The 26,624-nt window shown below is 42.1% G+C and overlaps 1 protein-coding gene across 1 annotated transcript; it reads right to left on the reverse strand.

Moving 5' to 3' along the window:
- Nucleotides 1-752: 752 nt before the first annotated feature.
- LOC100568056 (endothelin receptor type B) lies at nucleotides 753-26,624 on the reverse strand. The gene is made up of 8 exons (XM_003223384.4): nucleotides 26,073-26,624; nucleotides 18,925-19,490; nucleotides 15,542-15,654; nucleotides 11,337-11,541; nucleotides 9,253-9,402; nucleotides 6,712-6,845; nucleotides 4,676-4,784; nucleotides 753-4,316 (listed from the first exon to the last, which is right to left on the reverse strand). The coding sequence occupies exons 2-8, from the start codon at nucleotides 19,378-19,380 to the stop codon at nucleotides 4,167-4,169; spliced, it is 1,317 nt and encodes a 438-aa protein (XP_003223432.3). The 5' UTR covers nucleotides 19,381-19,490; nucleotides 26,073-26,624; the 3' UTR covers nucleotides 753-4,166.

Raw genomic sequence — 26,624 nt, forward strand, 5'->3', positions numbered from 1 at the left:
CCTCTCTGGCTAAGCATTTTAAAGGCCCCTCCCCTAAACTACAAGCCCCAGAATTCTTCAGAAGGCAGTCACAGGATTTCAGATGGGATGCATATTCTGCCTATTCTTTCAGCTCTAGTGTGATACCCACCCCTGTGTTCTCCAAAATGATCATAACCATCTATCTCAGTTTATAGGTCTTATTCCCAGATATTTACTCTTTTGGCTGTCCTACAGACATCACACAGTGTGTTGATATCCTTATTCAACCATGGTGTTAAAACAATTGTGAGTACAGTGTTCTCTCACTTATCACTGGAGTTAGGTTCCAGGACCACCCGCAATAAGTGAAAATCCACGAAGTAGGGGCGCTGTATTTATTTTAATATTTATACATTATTTTAGTAGTTATACACTATTTTAAGTCTTTATCAACCAATCATGTGTTGATAAATCACCTCCTTCTCCTCCCGTTACCGCTTGGGCTCCTTTTCTCTCCCTTTGGTTTCTCCTTCTTCCCTTTCTTGGGTTGTAAATTGTAATTTTTATGATTTATAACAGTCTTTTAGAGTTTATTGAAAAACCGCAAAACAGCGAATTCACGAAAAGTGAACTGTGAAATAGTGAGGGAACACTGTAGTATATTAATTTTGCCAATAACCCATAGATTGATGATAGTAGATCAGGAGGAGATGGCCAGTAATCCTTGCAATCTCCGGCCACCATGTTGTCCAGATTGTGACGAAATCAATGTTTTCTTTTTGAAAAAAGAATGTGAAAAAGTCCACTAATGTTTTAATCCAAAATAAGCCTATCTACAGGACAACTACAATAAAGTCATTACACCAAATCACAAGCATTAGTCATAAAACACTATGGAGAGACCCACATAATTGTGGTGTCAATGGCGACACATTCACTTGTATGCATTTATGAGCTCAAAGTATACTGTTTCTTTTGGATATCTATTGCACAGCTGGCCTTTCCAACCAAGGTGGCCTGGTTGCACGGGACTTGCAATCCCACTATTCAAGCCAGCATACTGCCTTCTGGCTTGTGGAAGACATATCTTGTAGTGAATAATGGTTCCTAGTTAAGCTTTGGACATTGCACAAGTTGTGTTGCAGAAGCCTGCTTTTGAGCTCTCTAGAACCATTTCCAAGAAAATTGTAGTATTGGGGACTGAAACTTTATTGTCAAACACAACGAGTGAGATGCAAGATGGCACGTGCAGGGGATAACTGATCCATGCACACTGCACTAATAGCACTTTAGTCATTGTATAAAACTATCTTGTGTGCCTTGAAGTCATTTCCAAATTACGGTGACCCAAGGGAGACCTTATCACAGGGTTTTCTGGGCTGAGACTATGTACTCACCCAGGGTTGCCTAGTGGGCTTCCATGGCCAGATGGGGAATTGAGTGTCGCAGTCCAATGCTCAAACCTCAACACTATCCTACTGACTGAAAACTGAACATCTATTTGAAACCCAAGCTTAATCGTGCAATATATACATGCCACACATGAGATGGAAACTGCTCTACATACATAGAGGGGAAACAATACCATGTTTGAAAACTTTAAAACACACACACACACACACACAAATTGAGCATTGGGTTACTAAATAACAAAATACAGCTGTTTAGTGCTAAGCTATCCAATGGAAAATTGGACGACAGGTTGAAGGAATGAATGGGAATGCATTCAGAAAAACTCTTCATAGTGCAGAAAAATGTGGAAGGTGTGGATTATCAGTCTTTGGCATTATATCTTTTCTGGGAGTGGGGTGGGGTATCTCCAAATTTATGCAAATGTCCTCCTTGGAAACTAATAACAGGAAGTGCATTAACCTCTGATATTTCAGAAGGTGACTATAAGATCCTCAACCTGGTGGTCTCTAGTCATGCTGGACTATGCTGGAGTAGGGTTCCCATCACTCTAGTCATGTTGAACTATGCTTACCTTACTTAATTTATCCATACCTCACAACCTCTGAGGATGCCTGCCATAGATGTGGGCGAAACGTCAGGAGAGAATACTTCTGGAACATGGCCACACAGCCCGAAAGACATACAACAACCCTGTGATCCCGGCCATGAAAGCCTTCGACAACACATTATGCTTACCTTGCTCCCATCACCCCAACCACTGAGTATAGATTCTATGACTATGTTGTCTGTGACTGAAAGGACCTGCAGTCTAAAATCTATAGAGACCTAGGTTGGGGAGCTAAACTGCAGCATTGGTGACTGATGGGCATTCAAAACTGACTGTATCCCACTATCAAGCAACCTGTCCTGTGATCATGGCCACTGTGGTGAATGGGATTTGTAACTCAACACATCCATTTGCTGCTGCCCTGCAGAGTTGCCTCAATATTGTTTTCTTCCTCTGCATGAGTTATCCAAGGGTATTAAAATGTAAATGTGTTCATGGAAACTCTCCTGGCCCAGCCAATGGTTTTTGATGGCTTCCATTCTTCCATGAATAATGCCCTACCATGTGCAAATGGCAGTGAAGAGTAAAAAAGACTGCTCGATTTGAGTACCCCATAGTATTTGATATCAGAGATATCCTGCCTCTGGATTTTGAAGGCTCAGTTTAGTGATCTTGGATAACTGCTGTAGATCTATCAGTCTTCTGCGGATGTCTTAATACTATCTGACTTGGTTCTTATTTTGTTTTTGTATATTGCAAGTGGAAACTTGCCTGAAGATAAGTCGAGCTACTGTTTGAAAAAAAAATGGCACTCACCAAACCTCAAACCTCACAGTGCAGAATATAAAATCTATTAAAATCACAAAGAGTGGCTGTCTTTGTCCTAGGGAAGTTTTGAATAAATCAGCAGACCTCTTGTCATCTTGATATAATAAAGAACGGCATTTCAGCGCCAGTTAAATTTAGGGATGTCAGGTTCATCAAGCTGAATTCATCTAACCAAAGACACCCATTTTAAAGCTCTAAATCTTATTGATTAGTCTCAATTAAAGAAGACATATTGAATCAATTATTGAATGGAGAGTCAACATTTAGGCGAGCCACAGTCAATGGGTCTCCTCTGTATGGAAGTAACAATGGGATACAAGCAATAGTCTTTTTATGTCACGTACAATAACTGACAGGCTCCTAGGGGCATGCTCACTCTTATATTTGCCTTATGTGTATCCCTCGCTCCCTTTGCAGCACCTACAGCCATTCCCTGGACTTACCATATGGCTTCCGATGCACCCAGTGACTGATGATGAAGATCATTTTGCATCTGGTTACAAAGACAGTGCCAACTATAGCTGTGTGCTGTGAAAGAGCTCTGGGTGAAACAAAAAGTAAACAAATGGGGAAATTATCAAAAAGTCAAAAATTAGGCCAGGCGTATGGCTTCCAAATCTTTATACTCTTATCCTTTATATCTGGATGTAAGGGTTTATGGAGAAACCTGTAAAAGTAGAAATTCTATATTGTTCTAGTGTAGAGCAGTGGTTTCTAACCTGTGGGCTGTGAGACCTAAAAAGGTCTGCGAGACATGCGGGGAAAATCAGCTCTAGATTATTAAAGATGCTTTTCTGTGGGTGAGCAGATGGCGACTACTGGATGGCATATGTTCTGTATCAGAAACTAGAGCTGATGTGGTCTATCCAATGCAATTTTCTGAATCAGCACCCCAAATAACCAAACCGAATCTAAAGTTGACCAAAAACTGATTTGTAACCCTTTTGGTACTAATGTTGGAGAGCGGTCTCCGGTCAAGTGGCCCCTGGTCAAAAAAAGGTTGAGAACCACTGGTGTAGAGTAGGGAACGGTGTACATCTCCAGATACTGCAGTTCCCATTATTCATTGCAATTGACTATATTGATGTAGATTGATAGGAGTTACAGTCTAATTCCATCTGGTGTATCATACTGTTCTTATCCCATGTAAAGAGATCTTCAGTCTGTTCCAGCCACTCATTTGCTTATAAGATACTCAGCTGTTTAAGGGGAAGGTTATTATTGGGAGGAAATTAAAGAATCAGTAGGTGGCAAAGGAATATCTGACAAGCAGGGAGTCTTCAAAGGGAAACGAGGTGCTGAAGAAGGAAGGTAAATAATGCAGAGAAGTTCAAGAGAAGTTACAGGAGGCCAGAAGCACTGACACAACAGTCATCTCCACGGTCCTAAATGCTACGTATCTTGCTGATCCGTGGCTCTAAGTAGAACTGTACTTGTTACTCAGGTGGGAGCTGCTCCGGTCGATGCCCAGCTCCTGCCCATTGACCTTCCACTTTGCAACAGAGCCTTTGTCATCTGTTGGTACAATGCCAAGAACTGGTCTTTGGCACCAGCAGCAAAGACAAGACTACAAGAAAGAAACCAGACAGAAAATATTGTTTAGGGTCAAACAGAATGGCTTTCGCTGAGGTCATGCAAGTAGAAAACAAAAACATCTGGGCCAACACACTTCTCCCAGGGAGAAGATTGAATGTTATTCCCAAAGCCAGGCTCAGACTGATCTAGATTAATGCACCCAAAGAGAAATCTTTCCGAAGGATGGAAATGCTAATTGCATCACTCAGTTGTCTTCAAATTCAGGCCTGCATCAAGGAAAAGGGACACAATTCTAAGAAAGTTTTCTCCTCCTCCTCCTCCCTGTAGCAACTTCACCATTCCATTTGGAGACCAACAACCTGTTTCTCCAAGAGTAGACTGTTCTCTTACCTGAAAGCAGTTCTTAAATTTCCGGCTGACAAAATAAAGAGCCACAGGATTGATGCAGGAGTTGAGTGAGGCCATGTTGATGCCAAAATAGTCCATGACCAGAAGGAAGCTGGAAGCAGAAAGGAAAGAAACAAACAAACAGTGTGATGCCCCAGATCTAGACCCAAATGGAGCAAAATATTGGAAGAGACCACTTCTTGGAGTTCTTGGCTGGAACTAATATTTTCAGCTTACTGGCTACAACAGCTGTAGAAAGGAATGTAGCCTAAGGTGTATCTGTATAGTAAAATTAATACAATTTGACTCCATTTAAACTCCTATAGAATCCAGACACTTGTATTTTGGAGAGGCACCAGCACTGTTTGGCAGAGAAGACTAAAGATCTTGTAAAACTACAACTCACATGATTTCATAGCATTGGGACATGGCAGTCGAAGGAGTGAACACCTGTGTTAATTCTATAGTATAGATGCCCCCTTAATAGAACAACATGTGCTGTTATGGATACACCAGGTATGCTATTGTAAGAGATAAAGGATGCTCCCTGGAGAATAAACTTTCCTAAGGCTTGTTTCGATGCCATAAATTGTGCATAACGTCTTAACTAAGGAATGCATTGAGTTCTATGTTAATATGTCAGCAGCGTAACTCTGTTCTCATCCACCTTTATTTATTATTTATTTATTTACAGTATTTATATTCCGCCCTAATCACCCTGAAGGGGACTCAGGGTGTATCACAATGTACATACATATACATGGCAAGCATTCAATACCATTAGACATACGGCACACACAGACAGAGACACAGAGGCTATTTAACATTTTCTAGCTTCTGACTTCCTGAGGGTATGCTTGATGCCAGCCTTTACACATACAAAATGTAATTGCTCAAGGGCATAATAGACTTACCCTGCATTGCAACTAGAGACAGTATAACGGAACCATTGTCCTTTGTTTGACATTAATTGGACTATTTCAAAACCAAAAAAAGTCAGAGGAGCACATTCGGAGAATCCGTTACGCATTTGGAAGTTCAGATTAGGCTGTTTGTTTTCGGCTAACGGTTGTCTTATGATATCTCATGATTGTATGATAGCCATTTGCTGCCCCGAGAGATTCAGACGGGAAGTTATAAATATTTCAAACTTAGAATCATAGAATCATAGAATAGTAGAGATGGAAGAGACCTCATGGGCCATCTAGTCCAACCCCATGCCAAGAAGCAGGAAATCGCATTCAAAGCACCCCCGACAGATGGCCATCCAGCCTCTGTTTAAAAGCCTCCAAAGAAGGAGCCTCCACCACAGTCTGGGGGAGAGAGTTCCACTGCCGAACAGCCCTCACTGTGAGGAAGTTCTTCCTGATGTTCAGGTGGAATCTCCTTTCCTGTAGTTTGAAGCCATTGTTCCATGTCCTAGTCTGCAGGGCAGCAGAAAACAAGCTTGCTCCCTCCTCCCTATGGCTTTCTCCTCACATATTTGTACATGGCTATCATGTCTCCTCTCAGCCTTCTCTTCTGCAGGCTAAACATGCCCAGTTCTTTAAGCCTCTCCTCATAGGGCTTGTTCTCCAGACCTTTGATCATTTTAGTTGCCCTCCTCTGGACGCTCTCCAGCTCGTCAACATCTCCCTTCAACTGTGGTGCCCAAAATTGGACACAGTATTCCAGGTGTGGTCTGACCAAGGCAGAGTAGAGGGGGAGCATGACTTCCCTGGATCGAGACGCTATTCCCCTATTGATGCAGGCCAAAATCCCATTGGCTTTCTTAGCAGCCGCATCACATTGCTAGCTCATGTTTAACTTGTTGTCCACAAGGACTCCAAGATCTTTTTCACATGTACTGCTGTCTAGCCAGGCGTCCCCCATTCTGTATCTTTGCATTCCATTTTTTCTGCCAAAGTGAAGTATCTTGCATTTGTCCCTGTTGAACTTCATTTGAACCCTATTGAACTTGGAAACTTTTCTTTGACCTCATGGATTCTGAGTGTCTCCAAGGTTTGAACACGATACGGCATTTCTAGTATTGATCCTACCTGAGCAGCTCACATCTATCAGCATCATTTGGGTTGTAGATGGTCTTCTTGAGTATCCTGCTGAGGTGGAGGGGCAGCCAGCAGAGAGCAAAGATCATCACCAAACAGAACACCGTCTTGGCCACTTCCCGGCGCTGAGACCCATAAGTCCAGACATTGAGGTTAATAAGTCAAAGGACATCAAAAGGAATACACATTAACTTGAACTAGAATAATAATAATAATAATAATAATAATAATAATAATAATAATAATAATAATAATTTTTAGCACTAATATCAGCATGGAGTTTGGCTTGGACAAATGTTCGACAGTGGCATTGAAGAAGGGAAAAATCATTGAAAGTGAGGGCATAAATATGCCTAATGGCCAAACAATAAATTGTCACCAGCCAGAGGCCTATAAATATCTGGGCATATTACAGCTGGACAACATCAAGCATGAACATGTGAAGACTCTGGTCAGTAAAGAATACACACAAAGGGTCAGAAAAATTCTCAAAAGCAAGCTCAATGGAGGCAACACCATCAAGGCCATAAACACCTGGGCTATACCTGTCATAAGATATACTGCTGGCATCATAAACTGGACACAGATGGAACTGGACAATTTGGACAGAAAACAAGAAAACTCATGACCATTCATCATTCCCTGCACCCTCGCAGTGATGTTGACCGGCTATATCTGCCTAGAAGATCAGGGGGCAGAGGACTCTTACGAGTAAAACAAGCAGTCAAAGAAGAAGAACATGCTCTGGCAGAATATGTAAAGCAAAGTGAAGAACCTGCTTTGATTGAAGTCAAAAATCAGAAACTCCTCAAAACACAGCAGACAAAAAACCAGTACAAGAAATCCACACTACAAACTAGAGCTGACAGCTGGCACAACAAAACATTGCATGGAAAGTTCCTTGACAAAATTGAAGGAAAAGCTGACAAGGAGAAGACCTGGCTCTGGCTCACGAATGGGACCCTGAAGAAGGAGAAGACGGCCTGATCCTTGCAGCCCATGAGCAAGCCATCAGAACCAATGCAATTAAGGCCAAGATCGAAAAATCAGCTGATGACCCAAAATGCAGACTGTGCAAGGAAACCGATGAAACCATTGATCATCTCCTCAGCTGCTGTAAGAAAATTGCACAGACAGACTACAAACAGAGGCACAACAATGTGGCCCAGATGATTGATTGGAACTTATGCCTCAAGTACCACCTCCCAGCAGCAAAGAACTGGTGGGATCACAAACCTGCAAAAGTATTGGAAAATGAGCATGCAAAGGTACTGTGGGACTTCCGAATCCAGACTGACAAAGTTCTGGAACACAACATACCAGACATCACAGTTGTGGAAAAGAAAAAGGTTTGGATCATTGATGTTGCCATCCCAGGTGACAGTCGCATTGATGAAAAACAACAGGAAAAACTCAGCCGCTATCAGGACCTCAAGATGGAACTTCAAAGACTCTGGCAGAAACCAGTGCAGGTGGTCCCGGTGGTGATGGGCACATTGGGTGCCGTGCCAAAAGATCTCAGCCGGCATTTGGAAACAATAGACATTGACAAAATTACGATCTGCCAGCTGCAAAAGACCACCCTGCTGGGATCTGCACGCATCATCCGAAAATACATCACACAGTCCTAGACACTTGGGAAGTGTTCGACTTGTGATTTTGTGATATGAAATCCAGCATATCTATCTTGTTTGCTGTGTCATAATATAATAATAATAATAATAATAATAATAATAATAATAATAATAATAATAATAATAATAATAATAATGTCAGTGCAATTCATGTCAGAGAAGCCTGGAAATTCCAGAAAACCTATTCTTCTCATTAGGACTTGTTCCTGCTCTTTCTGTTTTCCATCATGCCTTCTAACTATCCATCATGCCCAGATCCAGAAGCAAATAAGCTGTGGTTAAGAGGTTATACTGTATTGACTAAGCATGCGGGAGATTGACTAGCCCTGCAAATAATTCCTGGTTCACTTTCAAAGCTTGTGACTTTCATGCAAGTTCCACATTCAGTCTCGATCAGCTTGAATTAAATTAAACTAGCAACATATCTTCCTGAAAGCAGTCCATGTGAAAAGGATCTAGTAGATCGAGTATGCATCCACAGTTCAGGGATTCTCAACCTGTGGTCCGTAGACTATCAGTAGTCCCCAAGAACTAAAATATGGTCTGTGGCCTCACCGTTACTACTGCAATGAGAGTGACTGGTTTCACAAAACCCTCTTATAGTGCTGAGGCAATGGGGATGTTGGGAGGGGAGAGGCTGACTACTCACGAAAGGTGAGACAACAAGCCTCCTGACTGCTGCTTCTCCTCCTCCTCCCTTCCAACTTTATGATTCTACCTTGGAGAGCCAATTTCAGAGTCAAAGCAAAGGAAAGCTACTTTAGGAACTACAACTTCTTCAATATGGTCAGTATAATCCTAAAAGGGAATGCACCCACTTTAATGAGCCAAAGGTCTTCTCCAATGCAAGGTACTGTGTCTGGTTAGCCAAGGTACAAGAGGAGTTGAGGAACCTTACCCGCTTCATGTGGTCATTGAGCGCGATTCTCATTCCGTTCCTCTTGCTCAGCATCTCACACGACATGAGGGAGTAGAAGACCCCTGTGCAGGCCAGGGGCAAGCAGAAATAGAAGCCAAAAAGCCACCAATCTTTCACATCCATGTAGAACTGCAGACAGAAGGGAAAGGATAAGAACAACTCTTTCCTCTTTCAAACTGAATCCCAGTCCAATTCAATTATATTATCTAAGAATGAACTGCTGGTGAAAAAAGTATGACAGCTGGGAGACACATGTGAACTTGTAGATGCAGTCAAAATGTTGGAAAGAACTCATTGCAGAAGTTTAGTGGTAAGATCGTGCTGAGATTGCGGCACTCACTTTGCTATCATTTTATTAACGGCAAATAATAAAAGTTTACAAATTCTGCAAGTTTGTTCTACAGCGGAAAAATAGGAATTTATTAAGAACTGTAAGCTCGAACAACACATTTCTTGACAACACCGGAAAGTCAAGAACATGGATAATTGCATTGAGAGAAAACTGACAAATCAACCAAAAAAGAACAAATTATCCTCACAGACAAGGTCCATTTTACAACATGTGAACAAAATGTACCACATTTAGCAAAAGGATAAAAAGACCCTGTCCCTTCCGTTGTCCAATAGGAAGCGATGGGAAATGCTGAGAATGTGTTTTGGTGCATGGTTTATTTTTAGATGGAATTTTGAAATCTTGACATGATATGTTCTCTAAATCCATGACATCCTCCATTAGCCACACTACTTTTTCAGTTGTTTATGTTTTTCGTCTGCTAGGTTTGTTTAATAGTGCGCTTGTCCTCCAAGGAAATCAAAATCATACTTTTTTCTCCAAGATTGTCCAAACTCTCCTTCCAACTGGAGAAGGCAATCTGCCCCGCTGACTTCCCTCCTTGGCAACCATACTCGAAAATTTGGCCAACCACCATCTTTCAGGGTTCGTGGGCAGGAGCACCAACCACCAAAAATGGTCCCTACTCATGTTTACGAAGCCAACCAGGTTTCATGTACACTGTAGTAGAAATGCCAATTGATACCATGGGACATCATGAGCGGTATTTTACAAGCCACCTCTGCCAAAGAGTGCTGAACTATAAATCTCAGGATCCCATAGCATGAGCCATGGCAGGTAAAGTGGCATCAAACTATATGGATTTTACAATACAGATGCACCCTCAGTCACAAACGCCTGGCTCTGAAGGGTCCACCCATGGAGATGGAGAGGCCCAAGGTCACTGAGGTTGATGACAAAGTGGGGACTTGACATTTGAATGCCGCACACAGAGAGAATGAGACATTGGGTAACTTCCTCTGCTGTTGACGCCATGCCATCTCTAGAGCACATTAAAAATGTTCCCCACTTGCTCACTATGCTAAAATAGTCACTATCTGAACTAAAAGATGAGCATCTCAGCATCTGATTGGCACGAATATAGAACCAAATGGACCATTGGTGTCATCTAATACCAGCGTCAAAGAGGCATAGGTAGCACACCTGCCTTCCCAAACACACTCGAAATGGATGGAAACAAGTGGTAGATCTTTGCCCCGCATGTTATGCTCCCATCATACCCACTTCCCTGCCTCTTCCATCATTATTTTATTAATTCAGTTATTAAATGCCTGCATTTGGGGTGATTGTGTTAATTTACTTAGGTCAGTATCACACTATGCTGTTATAGCGCTGTTATTCCACTTCTACTGCTATGGTTGGCTTCTGTGGAATCCTGGCATTTATAGTTTAGGGAGGGCTGTTGAGAATTCAACAGAGCTCCCAGGTCTCTCTAAACCACAACCCCCAGAACTTCACAGGACTCAGCCATAGAGTATTACTTTGGGGGGGGGGGGGCATTAGCCATTTGGAGCAAGTTTTAGACATTTGTTTGATTTTAACAAAAACAATTAAGACTTAACCATAACAAACTAGTCAAGCAATTAATTTCATTTTTTTAAATCGTGATTTTTTAAAAACTAATTTGACATTAAAGCAATAGTGTTTCCAAGCTCTGGTTCAGGTTCTCCCCACCCCCCTGCTGTGTCAATCATCCCAAGTGAGAACATACCTTCAAGAAGACAGATTTCTGTTCTGGGACCAACATGCAGACCCGGTGCATCTGCCCACGGTATTCCAGATTAATCCGATTGAAGCCTAAAGCTTCAGGGATGGCTAAGCAGAAGGCTGCTATCCAAATGAGGCACACCTGGACTGTCTTCCACATGGGAATCCCAATCCCTTGGATCCGACTCCAGGATGCCACAGCTCGGTACCTGCCATTGGGAAGCAATGACATTTCATCTTTAATGCATGCATGGGGAGTACAGTGATGACAAGCTCTTTGATTTAACATAGCCAGGCTCTTCCAAACATTCAAAAGCATCATTTATATCTCCTTCCTTCATTTCCTTCATTTTTTAAATAAGTATAATAGGAGATTTTTAATACTAAAATCTTCTGCAAAGGAAAAATAAGTAGGGTTGTTGTGTGTTTTCCAGATTTGTATGGCCTTCTTCCAGAAGTATTCTCTCCTGACGTTTCACCCACATCTATGGCAGGCAACCTGCCATAGATGCCTGCCATAGATGCGGGCGAAACATCAGGAGAGAATACTTCTGGAACATGGCCATACAGCCCGGAAAACACACAACCCTGTGATTCCAGCCATGAAAGCCTTTGACAACACAAAAATAAGTAGAAGATTATTACCTTGTTGACTCAGATCTAATGCTCACCTCTGCTGGCTAAATTATCTTATGAGAATTAGGGTTTGCATTAATAATAATAATAATAATAATAATAATAATAATAATAATAATAATAATAATAATAAAAACTTTATTTATACCCTGCCACCATCTCCCCGCGGGGACTCGGGGCAGCTTACATGGGGCAGAGACCCAAACAACATAGGACAAAACATAGGCAACATAATACAAATCACACTATAAAAAGATAAAACAGTAATACTGTTATGGTTGAGCCTCATGGCTCTGCTACTGGGAGACGTGGGCGTAAGACTCCTCGAGAGTCAGATACTCTCGAGGAGCGAGAAAGAAAGCGGCTGCGAGATATCTTTGCAGAACCATCTGACGAGGATGATTTTGAAGGGTTTACTGAGAGAATGGAGGAAGAGATGGTTAGCTCGGAAGAAGATGATATGGAATGGACTCGTGTAAGGGAGGATTTGGGTGCCACTGGCAATGATAGAATGGAAGGCGATTGGGGACCTTCAGGATTAGATCCATGGGCAAGCTGGAGGGATGGGACGGGATCCACAGCTGGGGATGCTGTGGGGCGTAGTCAGAGGTGTTCCAGCTCTGATGAGGAAAGTGATGAGGAAACGCCCGGGCTAAGGAGGGCAGCTGATAGTGATGAGGATTTGTAACTGGCATAAAATGGGGTTTGGGAGCAATAGCAAATTGCGTTGGGCAAGGTAATCTGGACGAACGCTTGGGATCTGTGTGGGAAGTTTCCTGAAGACGGGTGTGTTTCGTTTGCTGACTACGTAAGTTATCTCGGACATTGGGCTCAGACGGCGGGAGGAATTGTGTGGGGTTTTGTTGTGCAACCTCTGCTTAATCTTAATAGCTTTGACCTTCCGTCGTCTTCTTGACGGACGCCATCTGCTTGTACTGGACATACGGACTGCTTGACTACGGCTTCGGATACTCCTACCTGCATTGGACCTGGTGAACTACAAACGTCTGCATCTACCTTACGACCTTCGGAACGGATTGGGACCACGCTGACTGCTAAGCCCTCGTCTGCTGAGTTTGTATCAGGAATCTGTCTGCTGTGTGGAGGAGTAACCTTTAAAGTTACTCAGAACATAGTTTTGGCAGCAGAGAAGCATCTGCTGCCAATTAGTTGCATTCCTTTGAACTCTTTGTTCACCAGCTTCTGTTTTGTTTGTTCCCAGGCTGAAGCAAGCTGTTTTGATTTTACCCGGATTAAACTCCGGTTTAATCCGGTTTATATTTTGAACGTTTTTCTTGCCCCTTTTTACTTTTTAGGCTAGTGTTTGCCTAGCCCTTGTCTTTTACAGGCATTTCGAGTGCTGTAACTCCAATAAACTCTGTTATCTTTTATCTTGTGGCGTTCTGTCCTTGACAAATACAATATATCAATTAAAACAAAAATACAGGATAAAAAATTGCATTTAAAACACATAAATGGTAAAATCGTAATATATTCACATAATATGATAATCTTAGAACTGAGCCAAAACAAAGGGGTAAGAAGCTGCTTCCAGAGCTGCACCTGGAACTCCAATTTGAAGGATGCCATCTCTAATTTAATTGACATGGCTCAATGCTATGCAATCCTGGGATTTGTTGTTTGCTGAGGCATCAACATCTTTTAGCAGAGAAAGCTCAAGATCTTATAAAACTACAGTCCCCATGTTTCCTCCTAGATCTCTCAGTGGCATTCAACACCATTGACTATGGTGTCTTTCTGGAGCATTTGGCAGGGATGGGACTTGGAGGCACTGTACTGCAGTGGTTCTGGGCCTTCCTTTCGGGACATCTCCAGAAGGTGCTGTTGGGGGAGTTCTACTTGACCCCATGGCCTGTGGGCCGTGGGGTCCCACAGGGCTCATCACTATCCCCAATGTTATTTAACATCTACATGAAACCGCTGGGAGAGATCATCCAGAGTTTTGGAGTTTGGTATCATTTGTATACAGATGATGTTCAGCTCTATTACTTATTTCCATCCCATTGCCACAGTGATGCTCAGATCTATTACTCCTTTCCATCTCATGGCACCCACGCTGGTTACATCCTGGTTGGACTACTGCAATGTGAACTACGTGGGGCTGTCCTTAAAAAGTGTCTGGAAACTACAATTGGTTCCGCGCACGGCAGCTAGATTGCTCATCGGGACTGACTCCAGGGAGCACACCACTCCCTTGTTGAAACAACTCCACTGGCTCCCAGTGACTTTCTGGGCCCAATTTAAGTTGCTAGTCTTAACCTATAAAGCCCTACATGGTTTTGGTACAGGCTACTTGAGACACCAGGCCTTACCATATCCTTAGGCGATCCCTCGTAGTTCGAGGATGATTGCCTTCCATCTCTGGTGTCTTGGGGGTGTGTCTGTAGATGGCTGAAGAGACCTATTCTTGGTCTGCATGTTCTCCCGCAGTGAGGACAACGGTTTCCAGGTGGAAGGCGGTCCCGGTCGGGGTTGGCTTGACGGGCCTTCCTCTTGGCATGTTTCTCCCTTAAGCCCTCTATTCACGCCTCTTTGAACTCCGCAGCACTGCTGGTCACAGCTGACCTCCAATTAGAGTGCTCAAGGGCCAGGGCTTCCCAGTTCTCAGTGTCTATGCCACAGTTTTTAAGGTTGGCTTTAAGCCCATCTTTAAATCTCTTTTCCTGCCCACCAACATTCCGTTTCCCGTTCTTGAGTTTGGAGTAGAGCAACTGCTTTGGGAGACGGTGATCAGACATTCGGACAACGTGGCCAGTCCAGCGGAGTTGATGGCGTAGGAGTATCACTTCAATGCTGGTGGTCTTTGTTTCTTCCAGCACGCTGGCATTTGTCCGCCTGTCTTCCCAAGAGATTTGCAGGATTTTTCTGAGGCAACGCTGATGGAAACGCTCCAGGAGTTTGGTGTGATGTCTGTAGACCATCCATGTTTTGCAGGCGTAGAGCAGGGTTGGGAGGGGAATGGTTTTATAAACAAGCACCTTGTTATCTCTATGGATGTCCCGATCATCGAATACTCTCTGCTTCATTCTGAAAAATGCTGCACCCGCAGAGCTCAGGCGGTGTTGTATTTCAGTGTCGATGTTGACTTTTGTGGAGAGGTGGCTGTCAAGGGAGCGGAAATGGTCAAGATTTTCTAATGTTACACTGTTAAGCTGTATTACTGGCTTTGCAGAGGGATTAGCTGGTGCCTGTTGGAAGAGCACTTTGGTTTTCTTGATGTTCAGTGAGAGGTCGAGCTTCTTGTATGCTTCTGCGAAGGTGTTTAGAGTGGCTTGCAGGTCTTCTTCTGAATACGCACAGACTTACCATATAGACTGGGCAGACCCTGAAGGTCGAGTAGTGAGATGCTAATCTCCACCCAGATCAGGGACAGCCCTTTAGCAAACAGAGGCGCGCATTTGGTTTGATGGTGCATGAGACTCGAGTCAATACAGTATTTGCCAACAGAACTTGGAACACGCTGGCTGGGGAATTCTTGGAGCTGCAATGAAAAAAAAAAGTCTTCCCAGTATGGTGATCCACGCTGGGTTGGCAACAAGGGCGGTCTCTTACCTGTCGATGCTGAGAGCACAGAGGCTGAGGACAGTGATGCCCACAGAGGCCTTCTGAATGTACGGCACCAGTTTGCACCCCAGGACCCCAAAAGGCCAGTCTTCTGCAAGGAGCTGTGGGAGAGAGAGTATGCCATTAATGGGCCACTTCTGAAAATGAAGGAAAAAAACAGAACCGGCTCCCTTTCCCCCAGGATGAGGGGCCTCCTCAAATTAAGATCCTTCAAATCTTCCAACAAGCCACAGGTGAAAACATGAGTGAATGAAAATTAGAAATCCGTCTCTGAACATCAGCTAATAAACTCTTGAGATAAAGCACAGTTACATGAGCAAGAATTCCAGTCTTAAGACTATTAATGGATCTAACAATAGTCTTCTTACATCAATAAAAGTGACTTGTTAGAAGCAAGAAATCTGTCTTTTAAAAAAAGTGATTTAATTAACTTGGCTGAAAATCTAGTACCAGGCTGGTTTACTTTGGATCAGTTTGGAAAGTCTCATTTTGCTCCACGCTTAGAAAACTGGATTATACGCTTCTGTGCAAAACATTAAAAGGGGGTTATTATTCTTTTCACAGTTGAGACAAGCTGTGTCTCCCAAAATTTAGAAAAATTGCTGTTTAAAACAGGCAGTAGTAATACTGGCATAATGGATTCTGGGGGATATAACACAGGACATATAATGAAACTGCATTATCCGGACAGTGTAGACTCTCATAATGCAGTTCAAATTGCCTTCTATGGAGCCCCCGGTGGTGCGGTGGATTAAGCCTTTGTGCCGGCAGGACTGATGACTTGAAGGTTGGGTTGCTGACCTGAAGGTGGCTGTTTCGAATCTAACCCGGAGAGTGTGGATGAGCTCCCTCTATCAGCTCCAGCTCTATGCGGGGACATGAGAGAAGCCTTCCACAAGGATGGTAAAAACATCAAAACATCTGGACGTCTCCTGGGGAACGTCCTTGCAGATGGCCAATTCTCTCACACCAGAAACGAATTGCAGTTTCTCAAAAATAAATTGCCTTCTATGAGTCTACACTCACCATATAATTCTGTTTCAATCTGCATTATATGGCAGAGTAGATGGGGCCCCAATTTGTAAGCAGAGTACATGTGGTGTAGTAGTTCGAATGTTGGACTCCAGTTCTGGAAACCAGCCTTTTCTTGGACTCTGGAGATCACCAAATGGGTTTCCATGGCTGAATGGGTATTTGAACCCTGGTCTTCAGATCACCAATGGAAACAGGAGAGAAGATGAAGCAGCATTGAAAGTCCCCATAAAAATTGCCAGACAAATGCACTTAATACCTCATCTGGAGATATTGCAAATGAAGCCATCCTACTCAGAAAATGAAGATCAAGAAGTGATGAGAAATGGAGAAGACTAGTGTATGTCCCCGAATAAGAAAACCCTTTTACTTAGATCTAATGGACCTAATCTAGTTCAGGCTCATCAACAGGTTGCCAAATGCAGACTTTGGAATTTGAGAATCGGCCTCATCTTATTGAAAATAATTTTTCAAACATATATACTGTATATACTCGAGTATAAGCCTAGTTTTTCAGCCCTCTTTTTAAGACTGAAAAAGCCCCCCTCGGCTTATACTCGGGTGAGGGTCCTGGTTGGCTTATATTTGGGTCAGCTTATACTCGAGAATATATGGTACATTTATTCTTTTTCTCTATTATTATTGGTATTATTGCATTTATTATTTTTCTCTATTATTGTTGCTACTATTACATTTATTTTACTCTATTTTTATTATTAATAATACATTTATTATTTCACTCTGATCTTCTTCTTCTTCTTATTATTATTATTGCATTTATTATTTTACTCTATTTGTTATTACATGTATTATTTTCCTGTATTCATTATTATTATTATTATTATTACATGTATTATTTTACTCTATTATTATTAAAAGGATACATAAGCACATTTACATTGAAGAAGATGAGAATAATGATTTGATCAGAGTCGGACAGTCTTATCTTAAATTTGAGCTTTATGTAAATATTCAAAAACATTTAACCTACTGCTGCCTCAATTAATGTAATTTTATTGGTATCTATTTTTATTTCTGAAATTTACCATCCTCAGCTTATACTGGAGTCAATGTTTTCCCAGTTTTTTTGTGGTAAAATTAGGTTCCTCAGCTTATATTCGGGTCGGCTTATACTTGAATATATAAGGTAAGTATATGACAAAATATTTACAAAACTGCATCATATGAAGAGGGGAAATACCCACAAACATGTGTACTCCAGAAAAAGTGTGCAATAATAAGGTAAAGGTTTTCCCCTGACATTAAGTCTAGTCGAGTCCAACTCTAGGGGTTGGTGTTCATCTCAACTTCTAAGCCGAAGAGCTGACATTGTCCATAGACACCTTCAAGGTCATGTGGCCGGCATGACTGCAAGGAGCACCGTTACCTTCCCACCAGAGAGGTACCTATTGATCTACTCACATTTGTATGTTTTCGAATTGCTAGGTTGACAGAAGCTGGAGCTAACAGCGGGAGCTTACCTTGCTCCCCGGATTTGAACCGTCGACCTTTCGGTCAGCAAGTTCAGCAGCTCATTGCTTTAACCCATTGCACCACCGGGGATCCCCTTGTGCAATAATAATCATATGTATTAATATTGACAAAGATGTTTGCAAATATTTATAGGGAGAGGTCTTTCTTTTGGCATACTTTGCCACATTTACAATTTGGGAAAATCAGTTTGGCAAAGTTGAACTCTGTGAATTCATGACCAACTCACTGATTGGCCCTCAAGGGGAGCGGGAAGGAAGGAGAGCCCCCCACATGCCCAGAGCTCATGTGTTTGCGACTGAAGATGGCTCCTCGCCAAGGCATTTTTCGGCCCATGTTAATCAGGAGGTCCTTGGCGAAGCTCCAAAGCAACATGAAACATCTGAGTGGGTCTATGAGACAGATACATCCCAATGGGATATTTTGCCCCCTGGGCCTCTTGGTTGAGCACATAAAGCAGCCTAGTTTTGTTGCCTTTATGACATCTGACTAACCTCTGGCTCTTAAATTACACAACAGTCACTCTATTATATCCCTTGTTGCAAAGCCCAAGAAGCAGGAGGACCCAAAGAGGGTTGCGCTTATTTGAACGTTAGCAGTCAACCGTCCCAAAAAGTTTGGGATCTCCCAATATTAGAATTAATGCATGCTTGACGCCACTTGGAACTGGTATGACTCAATGCCATGATATCTTGAGAGTTGTAGTTTGGCGAGGCAACAACACTCTTGGGCAGAGAAAGCTCAAGATCTTGTAAAACTATGAAACCCATGAATTCATAGCACTCAATCACGGCAGTGTGTTGAAGTAATCTAGACACCGTTATTTAATGTTTAGGGCAGGTATTTACCTTGTACACATTGGTAGGCAAGCCAATGATGATGTAGAGAAGGTCCCCAAGTGCCAAGCTGGCAATAAGGACATTTGGCCCGTTCCTCATGCATTTGTTCTTGTAGATGATTCTCAGCAGGGTGGAGTTGCCAATGATGCCCACTATGAAGATGGTGCAGGACACAAAAGTGTTGATGTACTTAAAGGCTTCCCGGATCTCTGTCCGCTTGACACACATGACTGGCGGATGTGGGTCCCGTGTGACAGCACCTCTTGGATCTCCAGATTGGTTGGGAGTGATACTAAAGTCCAGGAGGATGCCTGGCTGGAGACGGCTGTATGCTTTCTCTTGATCCAGGACCTCCAAAGGGATGGCGCTGTCCATGTAACTGTTGGTTGTTTGGCTGGAGACACCCAGCATCTTTAAGTAGGTCAGGCAAAAGGCCAGAAGGAGCGAAGGGAGAAAGAGGGCCATTGAGAAGTAATGGTTAAGGTCCAGCCAGAGTTTTGTATGGGTCGCTTGGTCACAGCACTATAGGCACACTCCCTTGAGAATTCCTGACTTCTGTTCAAGAAGGAGGAGATCTGCATTACAAGATGGAAAAAAGAGAGAGAGAACAAGTATAGTTAATCTCTCCAATGATTGCTTTGCACTTTGGTATTGTTTCAATAGAGACATGATGAAAACCTAGCAAGGAGGTCACAAAGGCATCCTCTACTTCAGTGTCATTTCCACCTGAGATATCATGGATTTGAACATAGGTAAAGGTAAAGGTTTCCCCTGACATTAAGTCTAGTCATGTCTGATTCTGGGGGTTGGTGCTCATCTCCATTTCTAGGCCACAGAGTTGCCGTTGTCTGTAGATGTCTCCAAGATCATGTGGCCGGCATGACTGTATGGAGTGCCATTACCTTCCCGCCAGAGCCATATCTATTGATCTATGCACATTTGCATTTTTGAACTGCTAGTTTGGCAGAAGCTGGGGGTAACAGTGGGAGCTCATTCCACTCCTCAGATTCGAACCGTGAACCTTTCAGTCAGCAAGGTCAGCAGCTCAGAGGTTTAACCTGCTGCACCACCGGTGGCTCCGGATTTGAACATACAAACCTGCCATTCCACTACAGTTGCACTATCAGTGATAGTGGATACATACTGAATTTAGCACTATCAGTATTGCACGTCTCTTTAATTGCACAGTTGCGATGGTTCACCAATTTGTGATCCTGCAGTCAGACTCCTGCACACTCTTGTAACTCTGCTTTTATGCAGTACGGCTGTTCTTTTTATTATGATATTTACAGCAATTTTGCAATTCCAGCTTCAAAAATCAAACCAAAAAAGGCAGAAAAACAACTATAAAATATAAAGTAAACAAAAAATGGACAGTGGGTTACCTGGCCCTGATTCCAGACATTAAACAATCAGGGCCAGCTAACACCTTCCAACAAAGGATTCCCCAGGTAGGAATCAGCCACACTTTGAAGCTACAAGGGCTTTCAATGTTAATCAAGATAACTCTTAGAAATATTTCCTGTCTGTTTGATACATAGTTTGGAGCAACAGATTTTCTAATTTACAGACGGAACAGTTTGTACTTAGTTCAGTTGCTATTTGCCAACAAAATCACTTGTTGGCAAAGACCCGTGGTCTCCTTTGTGGTGACCACTGGCACTTCACCACAATGAAGACCACGGATCCTTGCCAACATGTGATTCTGTTGCTTGGACTTCAGACAGCCATGACTACTCACTGCTCTTTTGGATCTACTGTGCACAACCTTGGACTGGTTTGGTTCCTCCTTTGTTTCTTCAGCGTTCCCTATTTGCACTCGCCACTCTGGAATACACACAGCCAAAAGAACTCCTGGATTGCTGCCATCTGGCAATTGCATGTTCCAGATTAATAATTTCAGGACACAGTGTGAATGTGATGGACACGCACCACTGAGCCAAATTTGCCCCATTGAGGACCTACTTGGCTCTTACTCCTGGGAGCTCTGAGAAAAGTAAAACTAATATGATAGGGGCCCAATTAATCCATGCTGTCTCTTTCTCTAAGGGTTCATTGACACGGGCATTATAACCCAGACTCATTCAGCATTGGCTCCTGGCTGATCTCGTAACATTCCTCCATTTCTGGAGTTTATTGCAGGTTAAACTGACTTTGCCCTGAAGCCAAAGTTTGAAACTTCAGAATCTCCTGTAGCTTTGGGGCAGTGTGGATGGCAGGACTGGGTCCGATTTTGACAGGTCTATTGTCCAGGGGCCTCTGGTGGCACAGTGTGTTAAAGCGGGGAGCTGCTGAACTTGTGGACCAAAACGTCAGGGGAAACCTTGACCTTTTACCTTTACCTATTGTCCAGATGGGCCACTGCCACCAGCCCTTTTGCCTGTGCTCATAAGATTGTGCCATGTCATTGTCATCATTATTTTCAGCCATCTGCAGAGCTCCATGTGGACTCCTGGCTGTGGTGGGCATCCCATACTGACATCAGCCAAAGCACATGAGCAACCAGAAAGAAGGTGGAGAGACCGGCTTCCTCCTTCTTCCTCATCACAACGGTGCCTCTGCTGATGTGAGTGTGGGGTCCTTGCAATGGCCAGGAACTCACATGGAGTTCACATGATCTTTCCTTGCACATTTTACTGCTCTTATCTGCTGCCATAAGTTCATGCACTTTATTCCTCAACCTAATTGCTGCAACTATTCCACCACCCATGAAGATAACATGACATGTGTTTGGTTGCTGGTTAGAACTACTATTTATTGTTATAATGTTCTTGCCTGTACTGTGAATTGCATTTTATGTAATTTTCATTTTAACTGTATTGTCGGGCTTTGCCCAATGTGAGCCGCCCCGAGTCCCCTTGGGGAGATGGTGGCAGGATACAAAAATAATCATTTATTATTATTATTATTATTATTATTATTATTATTATTATTATTATTGTAATAGAAAAAGTGAGGTGATATTCCAGTGGAATTGATGCAGTCTCAGCCCAACTGGAGAATGCAGACTCCAACTTTCCATTGCAGCAGGTTAGAGAGAGTTGATATTATTATTATTATTATTATTATTATTATTATTATTATTATTATTTTATGACACAAATTTTATTATTATTATTTTATTATGAGACTCCAACCTTCCATTGCAATGGGTTAGAGAGAGTTGGTATTATTATTATTATTATTATTATTATTATTATTATTATTGTGATAGAGAAAGTGAGGTGATATTCCAGTGGAATTGATGCAGTCTCAGCCAAACTGGACAATGCAGACTCCAACTTTCCATTGCAACGGGTTAGAGAGAGTTGATTATTATTATTATTATTATTATTATTATTATTGTGATAGAGAAATTGAGGTGATATTCTAGTAGAATTGATGCAGTCTCAGCCCAACCGGACAGTGCAGACTCCAACTTTCCATTGCAACGGGTTAGAGAGAGTTGATATTATTATTATTATTATTATTATTATTATTATTATTATTATTTTATTATTATGACACAGCAAACAAGATAGATATGCCGGATTTCGTATCACAAAATCACAAGTCGAACACTTCCCAAGTGTCTAGGACTGTGTGATGTATTTTCGAATGACTGTTATTATTATTATTATTATTATTATTATTATTATTATTATTATTGTGATAGAGAAAGTGAGGTGATATTCCAGTGGAATTGATGCAGCCTCAGCCCAACTGGACAATGCAGTTTCCATTGCAACGGGTTAGAGAGAGTTGATATTATTATTATTATTATTATTATTATTATTATTATTATTATTATTATTATTATTATGCCATGTTTCCTCTCTCAACAGAGACTCAAAGCATCCAACAATGCTAAAAGCAATTAAATGTATATGTTGTCGAATGCTTTCATGGCCGGAATCATTGGGTTGATGTGAGTTTTCTGGGCTGTATGGCCATGTTCCAGAAGCGTTCTCTCAATATGGAACGTCCAGAGGAATTCCAGACATGAAACAATCAGGATCAGCTGACACCTCCCAACAAAGGATTTCCCCAGGCAGAAAGCAACCATGCTTTGAAGCTGCAAGGCCATTCAGTGCTAATCAAGGTGGCCAATTGCAGCATTCACATTTGCCTCAAGTTCTTTCTTCCACCCTGGACATCATTCCACAGATACATAAACCCCACTTGCCTAGTTTCCAACAGACCTCTCAACCACTGCGGATGCCTGCCATAGATGTGCGCGAAACATCAGAAGATAATGCTTCTGGAACATGGCCAAACAGCCCGGAAAACTCGCAACAACCCAATACAATGTATAATTTAAAATCGAAGACTTGAACAAACTAAAATACTTTTATTTATTCATTTTCCATACACATTATATAGTTAAAATAGAAGAGACGTAAAAGAAAAAAGAAAAAGAGAAAAAAAAACAAAAAAAAACAAAAGAAAAACCCGTTACCTTCCGGTCCTTTTGCATGGCATACCCTCATCCCCTACCACAATAAACATTGCTGCAGCCTCCTTCTTCGCTTTTTAGTCTTAAGTTAATTTCTTACTGTATGCTATATTTAGCTCATATTTTCTTTCTTCATATATTCACTCAACTGCGACCAGTTTGTCTCTCTGCCTGTGGTGCCATCCTGTTTAAGTGCTTGAGTCAATAGATCCATATTTTGGATATCCAAAAGTTTCAAAGTCCAATCTTCTTTCGATGGTGTTTCTTTTGTTTTCCATACTTTTGCCAGACATATCCTGGCTGCTGTCACCATATATATGAAGAGTTTTTCTGTATTACAATCCCATCTAAAATCTAGTATCCCTAATAGAAAATATTCTGGTTTTACCTCAAATTTCTTTTGAATTATTTTTTCCATTTCTTTATGTATTATCTGCCAGTAATTTTTAACTTTTTTACACTTCCACCACATATGCATCCAGTCTCCTATATGCTTCTCGCATTTCCAACATTTACCGTCCCCTTTTCCTTTGTTCATTTTAGCAAGTTTACCTGGAGTGAGGTACCACCTATAAAAGATTTTATACCAATTTTCCTTAATTTCTACGGCATATGTGTATTTTAGGTTTTTATTCCATATTCTTTCCCATTCTGACATGCTAATTGTGTGGCCTACCTCTCTAGCAAACTAAAATAAAATCGAACATAGAAATATTAAAAATAAGTAATTTAAACAGTAGTTATTTACTCCAGTGCCATTTGCTCCAAACTTGCCCCGTCAGTGTAGATATGGCTTTAGTCTACAAAAGGTCAATTGTTATGGAAAACGTATGCTCCTTCATTTTTTAAAACCCTGTTTGTCCTTACTCCCACTGTTAGCCCCAGCTTCTGCCATCCTAGCATTTTGAAAACACTCAAATGTGAGTAGATCAATAGGTACGCCCCTGGCGGGAGGGTAACGGTGCTCCATGCAGTCATTCCGGCCACATGACCTTGGAGGTGTCTATGGACAATGGCTTAGAAATGGAAACGAGCACCAACCCCCAGAGACGGACACTACTAGATTTAATATCAGGAGAAAACCTTTACCTGAGATTGACTTGGGCAAGAACAAATGGACCGAGTGAAGATTATTTCCTTACCTTTTTCACCTTGTCAAGGCTATTGCTATTATTCATCACCAAGTCAACTTTGACCTATAGGGAACGTGAATGAAAGAACTACAAGAGCCTTGGTCATCCATGGACCTTCTTGGGTCTTGCAAACTCAAGGCTGCACCTTTCTTTATTGAATCAGAGCATCTACAATGCCGTCTTTTTTCTTTCCTTCTATCTTACCAACCAACCAATACTGTATGTTCCCATGAGTCAATCCCAAAGGATAATAATAATAATAAAAGGTAAAGGTTTCCCCTAATGTTAAGTCCAGTCATGTCTGTCTCTGGAGGTTGGTGCTCATTTCCATTTCTAAGACAAAGAGCCGGCGTTGTCTGTAGACATCTCCTAGGTCATATGGCCATTGGCATGACTGCATGGAGCGCCGTTACCTTCCCGCCGGAGTGGTACCTATTGATCTACTCACATTGGCATTTTTTCGAACTGCTAGGTTGGCAGGAGCTGGGGCTAACAGTGGGCGCTCATTCTGCTCCTGGGATTTAAACCTGGGACCTTTTGGTCCACAAGTTTAGCAGCTCAGCGCTTTAACACATTGTGCCACGCGAGTATATACGGTAATACAGTAGAGTCTCACTTATCCAAGCCTCGCTTATCCAAGTTTCTGGATTATCCAAGCCATTTTTGTAGTCAATGTTTTCAATATATTGTGATATTTTGGTGCTAAATTCATAAATACAGTAATTACAACATAACATTACTGCGTATTGAACTACTTTTTCTGTCATTCTAACCTGGGACCTTTCGGTCTGCAAATTCAGCAGCTCAGTGCTTTAACACACTTCGCTACCGTATATTATATATTACATGTAATATTACTAATAATATTGCAGTATAATGGTATAGTATAGTACAGTATAGTGGTATAGTAGGAGCCCAGAGTGGCGCAGCGTGTTAAAGGGCTGAGCTGTTAAAGTGAGCACCTGCTGTTAGCTCCAGCTTCTGCTAACCTAGCAGTTCGAAATCATGCAAATGTGAGTAGATCAATAGGTATGGCTCCGGTGGGAAGGTAATGGCACTCCCTGCAATCATGCCGGCCACATGACCTTGGAGGTGTCTATGGACAATGCCGGCTCTTCGGCTTAGAAATGGAGATGAGCACCGATCCCCAGAGTCGGATAAGAGTGGACTTAACGTCAGGGGAAACCTTTACATTTACTATAGTGGTATAGTACAATATAGTAATATATAATGCTTACATTGTGCTATGCTAATAATATAATATATTGTATGTATATAACTTGTAAGCCACCCTGAGTACCCTTCTTGGTGAGAAAGGTGGGATATAAATATTGCAAACAAGCAAACAAAGGCTACTCCATGGAGGCAGAATTACACAAAAGTGTGCAGAAGCCTTTGCCGCAAGCAGAACCCTCTCTGCCGTGAAAGGCACATTTTGATTTTATGCTTCAGACCATAAAACCCGATTCATGCTTGCAATCTGGCAACATGTTCCCAAGTCGATCTATAATAACAGTTATGAGAATACACCGTATTAATCTGTTTGAATGATGAATTGAGAGATGCCGTTTTTAGAATATTTTACTCACCTTCCCAGCCTGAAATAAAGGAGATGCTCTGTATACTGGCCTCATTCACACCAATGCTCGCTTTTGGATATCCGGCACACCAAGCTGGGGTGTCTCCGAGATGAAAACAATGCAGATCTAACTATTTCCTGTTGCTGGTCTACTGAAGGAGATGGTGCAGTCACTGGTGAAATGTTTCTAAAAAGGACTGGGGAGTTATTATAAAGCATCAAATGAGGCTGTCCCCCCTTTCTAGATTCAACCAGCGCAGCCAATGGGCATGAAACCCAAAGAAGTGAAGGAAGGGAACAGGGCAGACATAGAAATGTTGTCACATGGGGGAAGCAAATCATCAACAAGTGGTGTGCTTCAGGCAGAGCGCAGTTGGAGGAAGGAGCAGACGAAGGCACAAAGAGGCCCCCATGTAACCATGAAAGCATTTGGGTCGATGTTTGATGTTCCTGAGCTCAACCCCACCCTTTCCAATTGGTAACGAAACTTTTATAGGCAATGCAAATTCTTTGATCATTTCTCCATTTGAATGATCAAAAGTACACATCTGCGGGGGCACAT

This window comes from Anolis carolinensis, unplaced genomic scaffold (assembly GCF_035594765.1).
Source record: "Anolis carolinensis isolate JA03-04 unplaced genomic scaffold, rAnoCar3.1.pri scaffold_12, whole genome shotgun sequence".
Lineage (NCBI taxonomy): Eukaryota > Metazoa > Chordata > Lepidosauria > Squamata > Dactyloidae > Anolis > Anolis carolinensis.

Excerpts from the sequence above, each read along its gene's own strand:
- LOC100568056 (XM_003223384.4), bottom strand. The coding sequence starts at position 19,380 with ATGGCCCTCTTTCTCCCTTCGCTCCTTCTGGCCTTTTGCCTGACCTAC. Across the intron at positions 4,785-6,711 it reads GATAGATGTGAGCTGCTCAG|CTTCCTTCTGGTCATGGACT; the intron begins GTAGGATCAATA and ends TTCTGCTTCCAG. Across the intron at positions 4,317-4,675 it reads AATTTAAGAACTGCTTTCAG|TCTTGTCTTTGCTGCTGGTG; the intron begins GTAAGAGAACAG and ends TCTTTCTTGTAG.